The 15,189-nt window shown below is 48.6% G+C and overlaps 1 protein-coding gene across 1 annotated transcript in view; it reads left to right on the top strand.

The window, feature by feature from the left end:
- Positions 1–231: 231 nt before the first annotated feature.
- OAF (out at first homolog) overlaps positions 232–15,189 on the top strand; it is a 17,031-nt gene continuing 2,073 nt past the window's right edge. Inside the window, exons 1-2 of the mRNA XM_081960699.1 lie at positions 232–614; positions 12,746–12,899. Of these exons, the coding sequence (XP_081816825.1) occupies positions 372–614; positions 12,746–12,899 (397 nt within the window). The 5' untranslated portion in view covers positions 232–371. The remainder of the gene's footprint in view (positions 615–12,745; positions 12,900–15,189) is intronic.

Below are 15,189 nucleotides of genomic sequence, written 5' to 3'. Positions count from 1 at the left end.
CAGCTGGGGCGTGGGGGTAGCCCATGCAGCCCCCTCTCTCTGGCCCGCCCGAGGGTCGCCTGCCTGCCTGCCTGCCTGCCGCTTTAAGGCTGCTCTCTGCGGGGCCGAGCGAGCGGAGGAAGTGACGGGGCGAAGCGGAGCGAAGGGAAGGGGGCCGGGGGCGTCCCGGGAAGGGGGCCGGGGGAGCCCCGCAGCTGCCAGCCGAAGGAGGCGGGTCTCCTCCGCAGCCCGGGCGGGTCCCCAGAGCGGCCCGCCCTCCCGCCCAGCCCCGCCGGTGGCGGCGGCCGCAGCAGCCAGCAACTTCGGGAAAAGTTTTGTTTTCCGCCGGAGCAGCGTCCGAGTCCCGTCTCTGGCCGTCGAGCCGGCCGGGGATGCGCTCTCGGGCCGGCGGGGACGGCCGGCTGCCCGCCCCGCTCCTCTGCTGGCTGCTGCTGCTGCTGTCGGGGCTGAGCGGGGCGGCGGGGGCGCCGTCGGAGCTGCGGGTGCGAGTGCGGCTCCCCGACGGGCGGGTGACGGAGGAGAGCCTGCAGGCGGACAGCGGCGCCGACAGCGTCAGCCTGGAGCTCCGCAAAAGCGACGGGACCCTCGTCACCCTGGCCGCCGACTTCAAGCAGGTGCGGCGGCGCCGTCCAGGGCTGGAAAGGGGGGTGGGGTGGAGAGGTTCCCTTCCCTCAGGGGGGGAGGAAGGGAGAGGCTAGAGGGGACCCATTCAGGAAACGGGGATCCATCTGGGGCTGGGAAGGGGGGTGGAGGGGGTCCCAGGCGCCCTGGGGGGAAGGACTGGAGGGGTCCCATTCAGGAAACTGGGAGCTATCAGAGGCTGGGAATTGGGGGCTGGAGGAGGTCCCAGACGCCCGGGCCGGGGGACTGAAGGAGTCCCATTCAAGAAGCGAGGAATCATTGGGGAGAAGGGGGGTACCTCCCCTTCCTCTGAACCTCCCCTACCCCTCTCTCCCCGTTGCGAGGAAGCCTTTTACTGTTCGGTAAGGGGGGGAGGGGGAATCTGCTTTGATCAGCTAAGTAAGAGATCCAGACGGGGGTCGTTTTCTCCTCTGGCGGGCGATGCTCCTAAGAACCCTGCAAGGTAGGCTCAGGGCTGAAAAAGACGATCTGGGCTACAAAGCACCCGGGATTTTTTTTTTTTAAAAAAAACGTGGTTTCTTCTTCCGTTTGGGCTTCGGGGGCGGGAGGCGGGGGTCTCTCGACTTTGCCCTAGGAACGATAGACCCCGGAATCGGATTTTGCAAGTTGTGGGGACGCCATCCGCGCTGGTTCGGTTCGAGACCCCGCGATGCAGCGTGGGGAGAGTCGGCGGCTGGGAAAGAGGAATGGAAAGGCTGGGGGTGCGGGAACTTCCAGACGTGGGAGAGGAAGGGGGAGGGGAGGGGGCGGGGAGGGGCTTTTCTTCAGAAAAGCAAAGTTGCTCTGATCTTCTTGGCGCGTTTGGCATCAAAGAGCCGGTGGAAGTTTGCAAATCGACTTTAGCCGTGTTTATTTCCCCATATTTTCCCCCTCTTCTCGTAGAATTTCTTTATTGGCCAAGTGGGGTTGGACACAGAAGGAATTTGTCTTTGCTGCAGATGCTCTCAGTCTACATAACGAAAAATAAAATACATTCGTTAAGAATCGTAAGGAAAAACACTTAATGATAGTCACAGGGTAGAAATAAGCAATCAGGAAACAATATCAATATAAATCGTAAGGATGCAAGCAACGAAGTTACAGTCCTGCAGTCATAAGTGGGAGGAGATGGGCGATAGGAAGGATGAGAAGACTAATAGTAACAGTAATGCAGACTTAGTGAATAGTTTCACAGTGGTGAGGGAATTATTTGTTTAGCAGAGGGATGGGGTTTGGGGGAAAAACTGTCCTTGTGTTTAGTTGTCTTGGTGTGCAGTGCTCTATAGTGTCATTTTAAGGATAGGAGTTGAAACAATTTATGTCCAGGATGCGAGGAGTCTGTAGATATTTTCACGGCCTTCTTTTTGAGTCCTGCAGTGTACTCATGCTTCCTATTTCACACCATCCACATTTAGAAAATCCAACTGGAGTTTGTAATCACCAAATCCCTCTTCTTTTAGCATATGATTCATTTTATTTTTTGGCCTATTTATTTCACACATTATTCTGGGGTCCTTGGTGCTCTCTGTGCTTGGCTGGTTTCTTGGAGACATTTCATTACCCAGCTGAGTAGCATCATCAGCACTGGAAAGGACGGGGTGGGTAGCATTGATTTTGAGTACTGATAATGTTACCTAGTTTGGTAATGAAATGTCTGCAGGAAGACAACCAGACTCAGAGAGCACCAATGACTCCACAGTCCTTTTTCTCCTCCTTCCTCCTCCTCCCTCCTCCTCTTCCTCCTCCTCATACCCCACTCCCTTCTAACACTGATGATGTTACCTAGTTGGGTAGTGAAACATCTGTAAAAAAATAATCCAGCTCGGAGAATATCAAGGAAATCACAGTCTTTTTTTCTCTATCTCCTTCTCCTCCTCTTCCTCCTCCCCCCCTCCTCCTTCCCCAGCCTCCAGGGTTCTTCCAAAATTGCATCTTCAACTCTGCTTAGATCCCAGCATTTCCTCCTCCTCCCCCCCCCCCTTGCAGTCGGCTTCACAAGTATCTTGTGTTCTGCTTAAAAGTTGGGACATCAGGCAGTTTTAGGACTTGGGAGTCGCCTGGAGCCACAGCTGCCTAATTAAATTGAGTCACATGTTGCAGTAACCGCAAGCAGAAGCCGAGATAGCTGGCCTGGACTCTGGGAATCGTGAAATCCATAAACCACTCTTGGGTAAGAGGCTTATTCGGCCCAGCCCCAAATTTGCATGCTTCTTTTGGTTCCTTCAGTTCAGTGTGGTCCCAGAAGTGTCTCTTGCCACTTATGGGGCCAGCTCTCTGACTAAGATCTAGAGGTGTCCTTCCCTTGGCCGTCTTTCCTTAAAGAGCAGGGCTGTTCTCACTCAGACAGAGTTGGAAGGGATCTTGGAGGTCATCTAGTCCACCACTACCCCAAGCAGTAGGCCCTAACACCATTCCTGACTAATGACACTCCAGTCTCTTCTTGAAAGCCTCCAGGGATGAAGCTCCCACAACTTCTGAAGGCAACTTCTGTTCCATGGCTTGATTCTTCTCACGGTCAGGAAATCCCTCCTTATTTCCAGGTTGAATCTCTCCTTGTTCAGTTTCCATCCATTACTCATTGTGTCAATTAGCAAGGCTTCAAACCCAGTGAGGCACGCTCAGTCTTTGTGCAAATTTAAGAAGTAACGCTCGGCCTTCTCTTGATTGTATTTGCTTAAAAATCTCGACTTTCTCAGTAAGGCAGAAAGTCTGTAAACCATCATGGAAAAGCATATTGCAACTAAACTCAACATTTATCTTTAACAGATTAACAGAGTTGGAAGGGTCCTTGGAGGTCATCTAGTCCTGCCCAGGCAGGAGAACCGACAGCATTCTGACAAATGGCAGTCCAGTCTCTTCTTGAAAGCCTCCAGGGATGAAGCTCCCACAACTTCTGAAGGCAACTTCTGTTCCATGGGTTGATTGTTCTCACTGTCAGAAAATTCCTCCTTGTTTCCAGGTTGAATCTCTCGTTGGTCAGTTTCCATTCATTCTTCCTTGTCTGGACTTTGGGTGCTTTGGAGAATAGCTTGACCCCCTCCTCTCTGTGGCAGCCCCTCAAATTTTGGAAGATGCTCTCCTGTCTCCCCTGGTCCTTCTCTTCACTAGACTAGCCATGCCCAGTTCCTGTAACCGTTCTTCATATGTTTTAGCCTCCAGTCCCATAAAATCATCCTGGTTGCTCTTCTCTGCACTCTTTCTAGAGTCTCAACATCTTTTTTATAGTGTGGTGACCAAAACTGGATGCAGTACTCTAGATGTGGACCTACTAAGGCGTTATAGAGTGGTATTAGTTCTCCCTACTTTTGCTAAGATAAACGTGACCCTGGTTGAATATATGAGTATATGTAGTCCTCAAGTTACAATAGTTCATTTAGAGCTACAACAGCACTGAAAAAAAGTGAACTGGGGCTGTTCTTCACACTTACGACTGTTGAAGCATCCCTGTGGTCATGTGATCAAAATTCAGATGTTTGGCAACAGGCGCACTATAAAAAAAGATGTGGAGACTCTAGAAAGAGGGCAGAGAAGAGCAACCAGGATGATTAGGAGACTGGAGGCTAAAACACATGAAGAACGGTTGCAGGAACTGGGCCTGGCTAGTCTAGGGAAGAGAAGGACCAGGGGAGACAGGAGAGCAGCCTTCCAATATTTGAGGGGCTGCCCCAGAGAGGAGGGGGTCAAGCTATTTTCCAAGGCACCTGAAGGACAGGCAAGGAATAATGGATGGAAACTGACCAAGGAGAGATTCAACCTAGAAATAGGGAGGAACTTTCTGACAGTGAGAACAAGCAACCAATGGAACAGAAGTTGCCTTTGGAAGTTGTGGGAGATTCATCACTGGAGGCTTTCAAGAAGAGACTGGACTGCCATCTGTCAGAAATGGTGTAGGGTCTCCTGCTTGAGTGGGGGGTTGGACTAGATGACCTACAAGGTCCCTTCCAACTCTGTTAATCTGAACAACTCCTAAGGAATCCCATGGTTGGTTTTTCTTCCTCTTTTCCTTGTTCTTCAGTCTCGTGTGAAAATATTCTGTAGTAACTCTTAAGCCCTGAGTTGTTCCCTTTACTTTCTTATGGCCTCAACCTCTGGCCAGATGTTGATTGCGACTAAGAACAAAGTGCCTGAGAACACACCCATTAAGGCGAAAGTGAGCTCAGATACGACATTTGGGGTTCTGTTGTTTAGACTTAACCAAGAGGTGACTTCTGTCTTTTAGAGCCAAGAACAAAGGTCCTTTTGGGAGAAGGAGGAGGAGGTGGTGGGAGGAGGATCTTGGTGAGAACTTACTAAGTAGCAAAATGTGAAAAAATTACTATTCAGGAAGAATTTGTGTCAGGGCAAACTTTGATGTGCCCTGGCCTCTACCCTTCCCCTCCCCCGCAATTACTCTTTCTTTACAGAAAGGGGGGGGGGTCTTGAATGTCAGCCCAAAGCGTTTCTCATTTTTTGTTACCTGCAAAGCAACTTCTAAAGTCGGAGAGGAGGGAGGGAGGGGGAAGGAGGGAGGAAGATGGAAGGAAAAGCAATTTCTAAAGGAGGAGAGGGGGAAGGGAGGGAGGGGGAGGGAGGGAGGGAGGGAGGAAGGAAGAAAAATGGAAGGGATGGAGGGATGAAGGAAGGAAAATGGAAGGAAAGAAGAAAAATGAAAGAAAAGGGTGAAAGATTTACACGATCTGAAGAGAAACCAGATTATGACACTGGATTTTATTATAGATTTTAGTTGTTATTTATTATTTTATACTAGAAATTTTAAGAGTATATATACTGAGTGCTTTTATTTGTTTTGGTCACTGATCTAAGACTGTAATAATAAATTATTGTTGTGGAAGGAAGGAAGGAAAGTGGAAGGAAGGAAAGTGGAAGAAAAATGGATGGATGGATGGAAGGAAGAAAGGAAGGAAGGAAAAAGGAAGGAAGGACCCAATTCTTGATGAAGGTGATCTTTAGAAAAAAACCATATGCCATTTGCACCTCCTGTGATGCATTATGAATACTGGAGGAGAATTTAGGTGATGGTTTGTCCCTCGTCCCTCCACCATACCCAGGAATTAATTTATAAGAGGACAGGTACCAAGGGATGGTGAAACTAGCCCAAAAGCAGCTAGTCCCTATGGCTGTGGAGCCAACTAGGATAAAGACTACATCAAAAATACAAAGTCCTTCTCATTAGGTGGCCAAAGTACTTGAGTTTCCTCTTCAGGATCTGGCCTTCTAAAGAGCAGTCAGGGTTGATCTCCTCTAGGACTGACCTTTTGGATCGACTTGTAGTCCAAGGGACTCAATGCAGGAGTCTTCTCCAGCATCGTAGTTGAATACCACTACTTCTATAAGGCCTTTATTCAATCAGGAGCAAACACTCCAAATCTTGACTTTCAGCAGAGAGATCAAAAAAGGGGAGGGTACCTTTGGGAAGAACTGGGGAACGTCTAGCCTTTCCAGATGTTTCATATTTCCCTTCCTCACCCCCGCCTCCACTTTGCACACAGAACTCTCTCGGACTCCACAGCTTCGAAGCGCCTTCGAATTTGGGCCTGACGCATCCTAGCGACCCAAGAGGGAAAGCTACTCGGGGGTGAGGGACACCTACAGAGAATCCTGCAAGGGGATGAGAAGAATATGGAGCAGACAGGAACAAGGGCTTGGAAGCATAGAAAACACTTTTTCTGACATGGATAAACCATTGGTGAAATTTGATTTTTTTTTACTACTGGTTCTGTGAGCGTGTCTTGGTGGACGTGCCAGGGGAAGGATATTGCAAAATCCCCATTCCCTCCTCACTCCTGTGGGAAGAATACTGCAAAATCTCCATTCCTTCACCACTCCAGGGGAAGGATACTGCAAAATCTCCATTCCTTCACCACTCCAGGGGAAGGATATGGCAAAATCTCCATTGCCTCCCCATTCCAGGAGAAGGATACTGCAAAATCCCCATTCCTCCCCCACTCCAGGGGAAGGATACTGCAAAATCCCCAATCCCACACCACTCTGGGGCCAACCAGAGGTGAAATGTGCCGGTTCTCCGAACTACTCAAAATTTCCTCTACCAGTTCTGTAGAACCTGCTGGATTTCACCCCTGGGTTAAACCCAGTGGTGGGATTCAAATAATTTAACAACCGGTTCTCTGCCCGAATGATTTCTCCCATCAACCAGTTCAACAAACTGCTCAGAAAGTTAACAACCGGATCTCCAGAAGTGGTGTGAATCCCACCTCTGGTTAAACCGTGTTAAGGATCGAATGCTCTTAAACACAATTGCAATGTTGGGAATCAGCTGCCCCATGACGAATCATTAATTACTTCAGTATTGTCATTTTTTTCTCCTCCTTCCTTCCTTTCCTGGAAGAGATGATAAGAATTTTTTTTAAAGGCACTTTTCAAGAGAGCCATCTAGATATAGGACATTTTCCCAGTTAAGCTGCTCTTTGAAACACAAGAGTAACGGTTGGAAAATACAACAATCAGTTAGCCATCCTTATCTCTGTTTATTTGCTCACTGCACGCAGACGGAGCCCTTCCTCTGACTGTAAGCAGTTAATTCCTACTTCTCTTACTTAAGGCATGGAAAGCCGTAGTGGAAGGACCGGCTGTGAATGGAAAAGAATAAACTTTTTCCTTTTGGAAAAATTCTACGCCCTACTTCCAGCTAAAAACACCTGAAGCAAATTCCGACTGGTCAGGACTGGGCCGAATTCCCTGAGCTTGTGGCTAGGCAGATGTGTGGAGACTACAATGCCTGTGGTTCCCAGCCAGCAATCCAGGCTGAGGTAACCAGTCCCTTGATTAATTAGCATTTTATACACAAAGACGCAGACAATCAGGCACCCTCCAGTGAAAAGAGAGGTAGATGAAGGGTGTCACCTGGAAAGGTGAGAGTCCTAGTCCTGCCTTTAGGCATGAAAGCTAGCTAGGTGACTTTGGGCCAATCACCAGGAGACAGTGAGTTCTAGTTCCACTTTAGGCATGAATACCAGCTAGGTGACTTTGGGCCAATCGCCAGGAGACGGTGAGTTCTAGTTTTGTCTTAGGTATGAAAGCCAACTGGGTGACTTTGGGTCAATCCCCAGGATATGGTGAGCTCTAGTCCTGTCTTAGGCGTGAAAGCCAGCTGAGTGACTTTGGGCCAATCGCCAGGCGACAGTGAATTCTAGTCCTAGATTAGGCATGAAAGGCAGCTCAGCCTAACCTACCCCACAGGTTTATTGTTGGGGGGGGGGCGGAATAAGAGGAGGAAAAAGAATTGTGTATGCTCCCTGCCTCCTTGAGTTACTTATAAAACAATCAAGGCAGGAATAAAATCTAATAAATAAATAACAGATTTCCCAGCTCCATGAAATGAGGAAGGCCAGTGGATGGGAGGTAGAACTTTACTCCTTTTATGTGGGTGGGGGATGGGCTGAGTCAAAGCAGGGAAAGTGAAAGAATGTCCCAAAGCATCCGGAGATTTTCGGTCTCTGTTTGCATTGCATTGGCTGCAATGCCCCATTCATCTGGAGAAGAGAGACCCCCGCCCCTTAATACACCCCAGCTGAAGTGCCGGGAAATGTAGAAACTGTCTCTTGAGTGGTAGTTAAAATTCCAAAGCATGGGGTCACACTTGCCTGCATTTTTTTAGCCTAAGGCCTCTGCTGGGATTAATCTTGGTGCAACGCAGTTCTACATATGCTGCAGATATACAGCCTTAGTAAGACCATACCTAGAGTACTAAGGCTGCATCCAGTTTTGGTCATCACCACATTATAAAACAGAAGTTGAGACTCTAGAAAAGAGTGCAGAGAAGAGCAACCAGGGTGATATTAGGAGACTGGAGACTAAGACATACAATGAACGGCTGTAGGAACTGGGCCTGGCTAGTCTAGAGAAGGGAAGAACCAGGGGAGACAAGATAGCAGTTCTTCCAATATTTGTGAGGCTGCCAGAGAGAGGAGGGGGTCAAACTGTTTTCCAAAGCACTGGAAGACCAGACAAGGAATAATGGGTGGAAACTGATCAGAGAGTTTGGATAAATGGACTGTCAGAAATGGTGTAGGGTCTCCTGCTTGGGGGAGGGGGCTGGACTAGATAACCTTCAAGGTCCCTTCCAACTCTGTCTATCCATCCATCATCTATCTCTCTATCATCTTTCTCTCTCTCTTCATCCATCCATCCATCTGTCTATCGATCATCTTTCTATCATCAGAGTTAGAATTAGGACTAGGCTTAGAGCCGTAGTGGCACAGTGGTTAGATTGCAGTACTGCAGGCTACTTTCTGCTGATTGCCAGCTGCCTGCAATTTGGCAGTTCGAATATCACCAGGCTCCAGGTTGACTCAGCCTTCCGTCCTTCCGAGATCAGTAAAATGAGGACCCAGATTGTTGGGGACAAAAGGCTGACTTTGTAAACAGCTTAGAGAGGGCTGTGAAGCACTGTGAAGTGGTATATAAGTCTAAGTGCTATTGGTATCCCCCCCTCTCTCTCTCTTTCTCTCTCTCTCTCTCTCTTTTTCTCTCTCTCTCTCTCACCCCCTTCTCTCTCCCTCTTTCCATGCAAGTATTCATCAGACCATTCCCTGCTTACCTGTTCTGATATCAGGTTTCTCCCTCCACCCACCACAATCAAGGAGAGAAGCAACTTAGAACTGTGGAGAAATTTCCTGACACTTAGAACAATTAATCAGTGGAACAGAAGTTGCCTCCAGAAGTTGTGAATGCCCCAACACTGGAAGTCTTTAAGAAGATGTTGGATAGCCATTTGTCTGAAATGGTATAGGGTTTCCTGCCTGGGCAAGGGGGTTGAACTAGGAGACCTCCAAGGTCCCTTCCAACTCTGCTATTGGATTGTATAACCACATACCCTCACCCCAAAGAAGTGACAATACCAAGCCACTTTCGTTCTTTCAAAGACTTATTTTGATGTTCCCGAAATTCCTGGCCTTTTCCCAAAAGATGGAGGCCTTCCAAACATTCGCTCAGGAGGGAATGTACTCTGGACGTTGTAAGTCCGATTCTCTGCAGGAATAGCTCAGCCACGTTAAACATTAGCGAATTTAATCACGAGGCTATTAAAGTCTCTGTTTCCTGTTGCCCTCTGCACTTTGGAAAAAACGTGGCTTTTGCTACCCTGCAGCGGCTCCGCAGAGGGCAGGCATTTGAACTAAGCACGTCTTTCTGAACTGGTGGGAAAAGGGAAAAATTGCGGTGGGAGGTGAGGTGTTCCAGGGAACTGGAAAGCCGGAAAAAAATGTTGGAATTCTTGGAATTATGGTTCTATGGCAACTTTCATGCCAAACACCTCTCAGGAGTAGGCTGCTAGGGTTTCGCAGGGTTTCGGGAGAACCTCTAGCTAAGATTCTGTGCAATTTGAAGAACTCCCAAATCCCACTCCTGGCTGGCCATGCCCATCACACCACGCCCTTCCCAGGAGTCCCCATGTGGCCTGTTTTGGATGCAGGTAAATGCAGGATGCAAACGGAGGCTTCGGGAGAGTGAAAGACAGGCCTACCGGAAGTTCGAGAAGGTCTAAAAGAGGGCCGTTTCTGGCCTCCGGAGCCTTGGGAGGCTGTTTTCGCCCTCCGGGAGACTCAAGGAAAACCTCCGGAACGTGGGGAGGGCAAAAACGCTCCACCCCCACCCCGCTGTGGTGCAGGAGGCTGAATAGGCCATGCCCACCATGGCCCTGCCCACCCAGCAATCGGGCAGAGCACCCTGTGCTAAAATTTTGAAGCCCCACCCCTGCCTATACAGATAGTCATCAATTTATAACCATTCATTTAGTGACCGTCCAACATTACAATAGCACTGAAAACAGTGACTTATGACCAATCCTCATACTTTCGACCATTTTCCCCCCTACACACACACACACACACACACACACAGTCACGTGATCAAAATTTGGGCGCTCGGCAACCAGCATGTATTCACAATCGTTGCAGCAAACCCACGGTGATACCATCGTGGTTTGTGACCTTTTACGGTTGGCTTCTGACCACCCGATTCAATGGGAGGGGGAGAGCGGGATTCGCTTAACGACCGCACGATTCGTTTAGCAATTGTGCGGATTGGCTTAACAGCTGCAGCGAAAAGGTTGTAAAATCGGACGCGGCTCCCTTAAGAGCTGCTTTGCTTTGCTTAACGGTGGGAATTCTTGTTTTCCAATTGTGGTTGGAATTACCTTCAATTACCATAAATCAAGGACTGCCTTGATTTATGGCAGTGAATTTAATCTGCATAGCAAGGAGCCCTTAGGATGGAGTTTAGATTCCTCTTCTGCCCACGCTAAGTACACTGTATTTTGTCTCTCTTGAGACCTTGTACACACCCACACACCCTTTTGCAAGCATGTTCAAAACCCTTCCGACTTCCTGCACCAAATTGCCCACACACACACAGACACACACATACTGCTAAGTTGAAAAACCCAGGGGGCAAAAAATTAGACACCCGTTTGTGCAATCTTACACTTGTTCTCGTTCCCGACTTGCATAAACTGCTCTCTGTGGCCGAATCTGGATTCCCGCCCTATATGCGAAGCCGTGAGCCGCTTTGGTCCCACGGTGTCGATGGCTGTTTTTTCCCCACTTTGTGAACGACTTCCCTGTTTCCCTGAACATAAGACCTATCCCAAAAATAAACCCTAACATCAGTGGTGAAATTCATTTATTTTTACTGCCGGCTCTGTGGGCGTGTCTTGGTGGGCGTGGCAGGATACTGCAAAATCTCCATTCCCTCCCCACTCTGGGGCCAGCAAGAAGTGGTGTTTGCCAGTTCTCCAAACTACTCAAAATTTCCACTACCCATTCTCCAAAACCTGTCAGAATCTCCTGGATTTCACCCCTGCCTAACATGCTTTTTACACGTGTTCCTAATATAAGCTCTACCCCAAAGGTGATATTTGGCAGATTCTGACAGGTTCTGGAGAACTGGCAGTGGAAATTTTGAGTAATTTAGAATACCGGCAAATACCACCTCTGGCTGGCCCCGCCCCATCTATTCTCTGCCTCCCGAGTCCCAGCTGATTGGGAGGGAATGGGGATTTTGCAGTAAGCTTCCCCTGGAGTGGGGAGGGAATAGAGATTTTACAGTATCCTTCCCCTGCCATGCCCACCAAACCACATCATGCCCACCAAGCCATGCCCACAGAACCGGTAGTAAAAAAAAATTGAATCCCACCACTGCTCTACCCGCAAAATAAGCCCTACTTAAGAGCCTGCACAGCTGACCCGCCACCCATTCTGTTTGGTTGCTTGCCATGCTGCAGCCATGAGGCAAGACAGGGTGATGGTGGAGCTGCCCCACACAATCGGGGATTGGCAGGACCCTCCCGCCAGGCCATCCACACCTCGACAGCTACTTTGTGGCGGCAGCATCAGAAACCATGTGCAGCAGGAGACAATGTGACCGCCAGCCCACTTCTTCTGCTTGCTCACAGCCACATCGGAGGCTGAGCGGTGTGCTGGTGTGTCCTGGCTGTGGGGCAGGGATGGGTTCTGGCTGCTGCCACCGTCGTTTTGCTCAGGGATGCACCATGCGGACATGCTCAGTACTGGAAAAAATGCTTCTGAACGTGCGCATTTGCAAAAAAACCATGATAATGCCTATGGCGCTGCCAATAGAACCGGTTCAGGGGCGTGGCAGGCTGAGTTACTACCTTCTCGGTTGAACTGGTAGAAACCCACCTCTGCTGTGGGGGCCCTGAGATAAGCTGGTGTGGGGTAGCTCCATCCCCCTTCCTTGTGATGTTGGTGTTGGTGGTGCATTGAACAGCCTCCTGCCCTGCAGCGAGCAAACAGAAGAAGTGGGCCTTGCATACATTGGAAAAAATAAAGACACATGCACACACCCCTGAAAATAAGTCCTAGTGCTTATTTTGGGACCCAAAAGAAAATAACACCTCAAGTCCGTTTCTGGAATTCAGTTAAAGCGATCACCTGGCCATCTACCTGTGTTTTCCCGAAAACAAGTCCTGGTCGGATAGATGGCCAGGTGATCGCTTTAACTGAATTCCAGAAACGGCCTTGAGTTCCAGGCAACCCAATTCACTGCCAAGTTTGGAAACATTAGACGCTAACATTTTCCCCGCCTACACAGTTTGTGTCCCTGAACTAGTCACCAAAGCCAAATTTCCCAATAAAACTCCCTGCAGGAAGCGAGCGGAGAACGTCCCCCAAAACAAGACATCGCCGCCATCAGCTGGAACATCTGTGGAGGTGCTGATGTCATACTGAGGCTTGTGGGTCTGCTGGAAATGTTCACGGAAATCCCTGGGCACGATGTCCTGTCCTTGGCCAAAACATTGGGTTGTGTTGAATCTTCCTTTTTTTGCTTTTTCTCAGGAAGAAAAGTTAGGGGAAAGGCATGGAAACACTGCCAAAACACACACACACACATGCATAAACAGAGAGACCCCAACCTAGTGTATTACCCTAAGAAATCGTGCCAGAATTTCTTCCATGGAAAGCCTAAAAGATATTTGAAAGGGTTCGTCAACCTGATTTACTTCCAAGAGTGTGCTAAAAATTTGATTTCATTTTTTTAAAGACAACTGTCTTCATTTAATCCTCTCTCTCTCTCCTTCTCTCTCATTCTTTCATTCTCTCTCATTCTCTCCATCCCTCTCTCATTCTCTCTCTCCCATTCTCTCACTCTTTCTCTCTCATTCTCTCTCATTCTCATTGTCTCTCTCATTCTCTCTCCCTCTCCCTCTCTCTCATTCTTTCTTTCTCTCTCTCTCTCTCTCATTCTCTCTCATCCTCTCCCTCTCATTCTCTCATTCTCTCTCATTCTTTCTCTCATTCTCTCTCTCTCATTCTCTCCCTCTCATTGTCTCTCATTCTTTCTCTCTCTCTCTCTCATTCTCTCCCTCTCATTCTTTCTCTCATTCTCTCTCGTTTTCTCCCTCTCATTGTCTCTCATTTTCTCAGTCTCTCCCTCTCTCTCTCTCATTCTCTCTCATTCTTTCTCATTCTCTCTCTCTCATTCTCTCCCTCTCATTGTCTCTCATTCTTTCTCTCTCTCTCTCTCTCTCTCTCTCTCTCTCTCTCTCTCATTCTCTCCCTCTCCCACCCCCCCTCTCTCTCACACACAGACACACACACACATTCCACAAGATGCTAAAAGCCACCCACATGCAAACAGTTTCTCTGCAGCCTTCCTGTTTACTCCAGGACCAACCCAGATGCCTGCAGCCTATAAATCTCTCCACACGGAGAGAAATCTGTAAATATTTAAAATTGGGTTGCTTGGCCCTGCCGCATGCCCCCCACCCCCCCACCCCCCCCCACACTTCAGGCAGCGCAAAGAAAGCAGAGTCACAGCGGGTGGGAAGGGGGGCGTGTCCCATGGAGAGGGGGGAGAAGGAGAGCGCCATGCCCCTCATATGAGAGGAATCCAGAAGGGACACTGTTTATGGATCCTTGTCCTTTTAAGGCCAGAATAGTTTCAGCAATCCCCAGGGACATTAGCGCTGGGTGGGAGAAGCACGTTGTCCTCTTCACTCTATGCTCTTGGTCGTCTCACAAGGATTAGAGGTTTAGAATAACAGAGCTGGAAAAGACCTTGGAGGTCTTCTAGTCCAACCCCCTGCTTAGACAGGAAACCCTAGCTGCCTTTTCATTAAACTAGACATACCCAATAACAGAATACCAGAGTTGGAAGGGACCTTGGAGGTCATCTAGCCCAACCTCCCGCTCAAGCAGGAAACCCTACACCATTCTAGATAAATGGCTGCCCAGCCTCTTCTTAATAGCCTTCAGTGTTGGAGCACCCACAATTTCTGGTTTCAAGCTGTTGCACTGGTTAATTGTTCTCAGTCAGGAGGTTTCTCCTCAGTTCTAGGTTGCTTCTCTCCTTGATTAGTTTCCACCCATTGCTTCTTGTCCTACCCTCACATGCTTTGGAGAATAGTTTGACTCCCTCTTCTTTGTGGCAACCTCTGAGATATTGGAACACTGCTATCATGTCTCCCCTAGTCCTTCTTTCTCTTAAGCTAAACATACCCAGTTCCTGCAACCGTTCTTCATATGTTTTAGTCTCCAGTCCCCTAATCATCTTTGTTGCTCTTCTCTGCACTCTTTCTAGAGTCTCCGCATCTTTTCTACATCGTGGTCAGAGATGGCCTTTTTGGGGCGTGTGGTGTGTGTGGCTTAATAAAGGACCACTTGCCCATCAAAATTACCCACATGGGGAGGGGGGAGAGAGATTCACTATGATTTGATTACATTCCCAATTGATCCATTATCTGCTTGGATATAGACATCTGTGGGGGGGGGGGTGAGGAGAAGCAGAGAAAGGGTTTTTTTTTTCTATATTGTACGTTCACTGCACTTCATCCTTCCTGACACCTGTCAGATGGAATTAGGTTTGTTGGGAATTCTTTCCAGGCGAAGGAACTAAAAGGGTCAGTTGGAAAAGCTGGACTTTCGTTTTTCCAGGTTTGGGGATGAGCTCATCCCAGTTAAAGAGTTGGCAAACTTTTATTTCCAGAACGTGCATTAGGATACACAGAATTATAACGCTGTGTAAAAAGAAAGGTGGTATAGTTATTTCTCTGTTTGTACGTGCATCAAATTTACAGTCTCTTGCAGGACA

This window comes from Natrix helvetica (assembly GCF_964273705.1).
Source record: "Natrix helvetica genome assembly, chromosome: 8".
Lineage (NCBI taxonomy): Eukaryota > Metazoa > Chordata > Lepidosauria > Squamata > Natricidae > Natrix > Natrix helvetica.
Note: the sequence above shows the minus strand (reverse complement) of the source record. Positions and strands in the feature narration are given on the sequence as shown.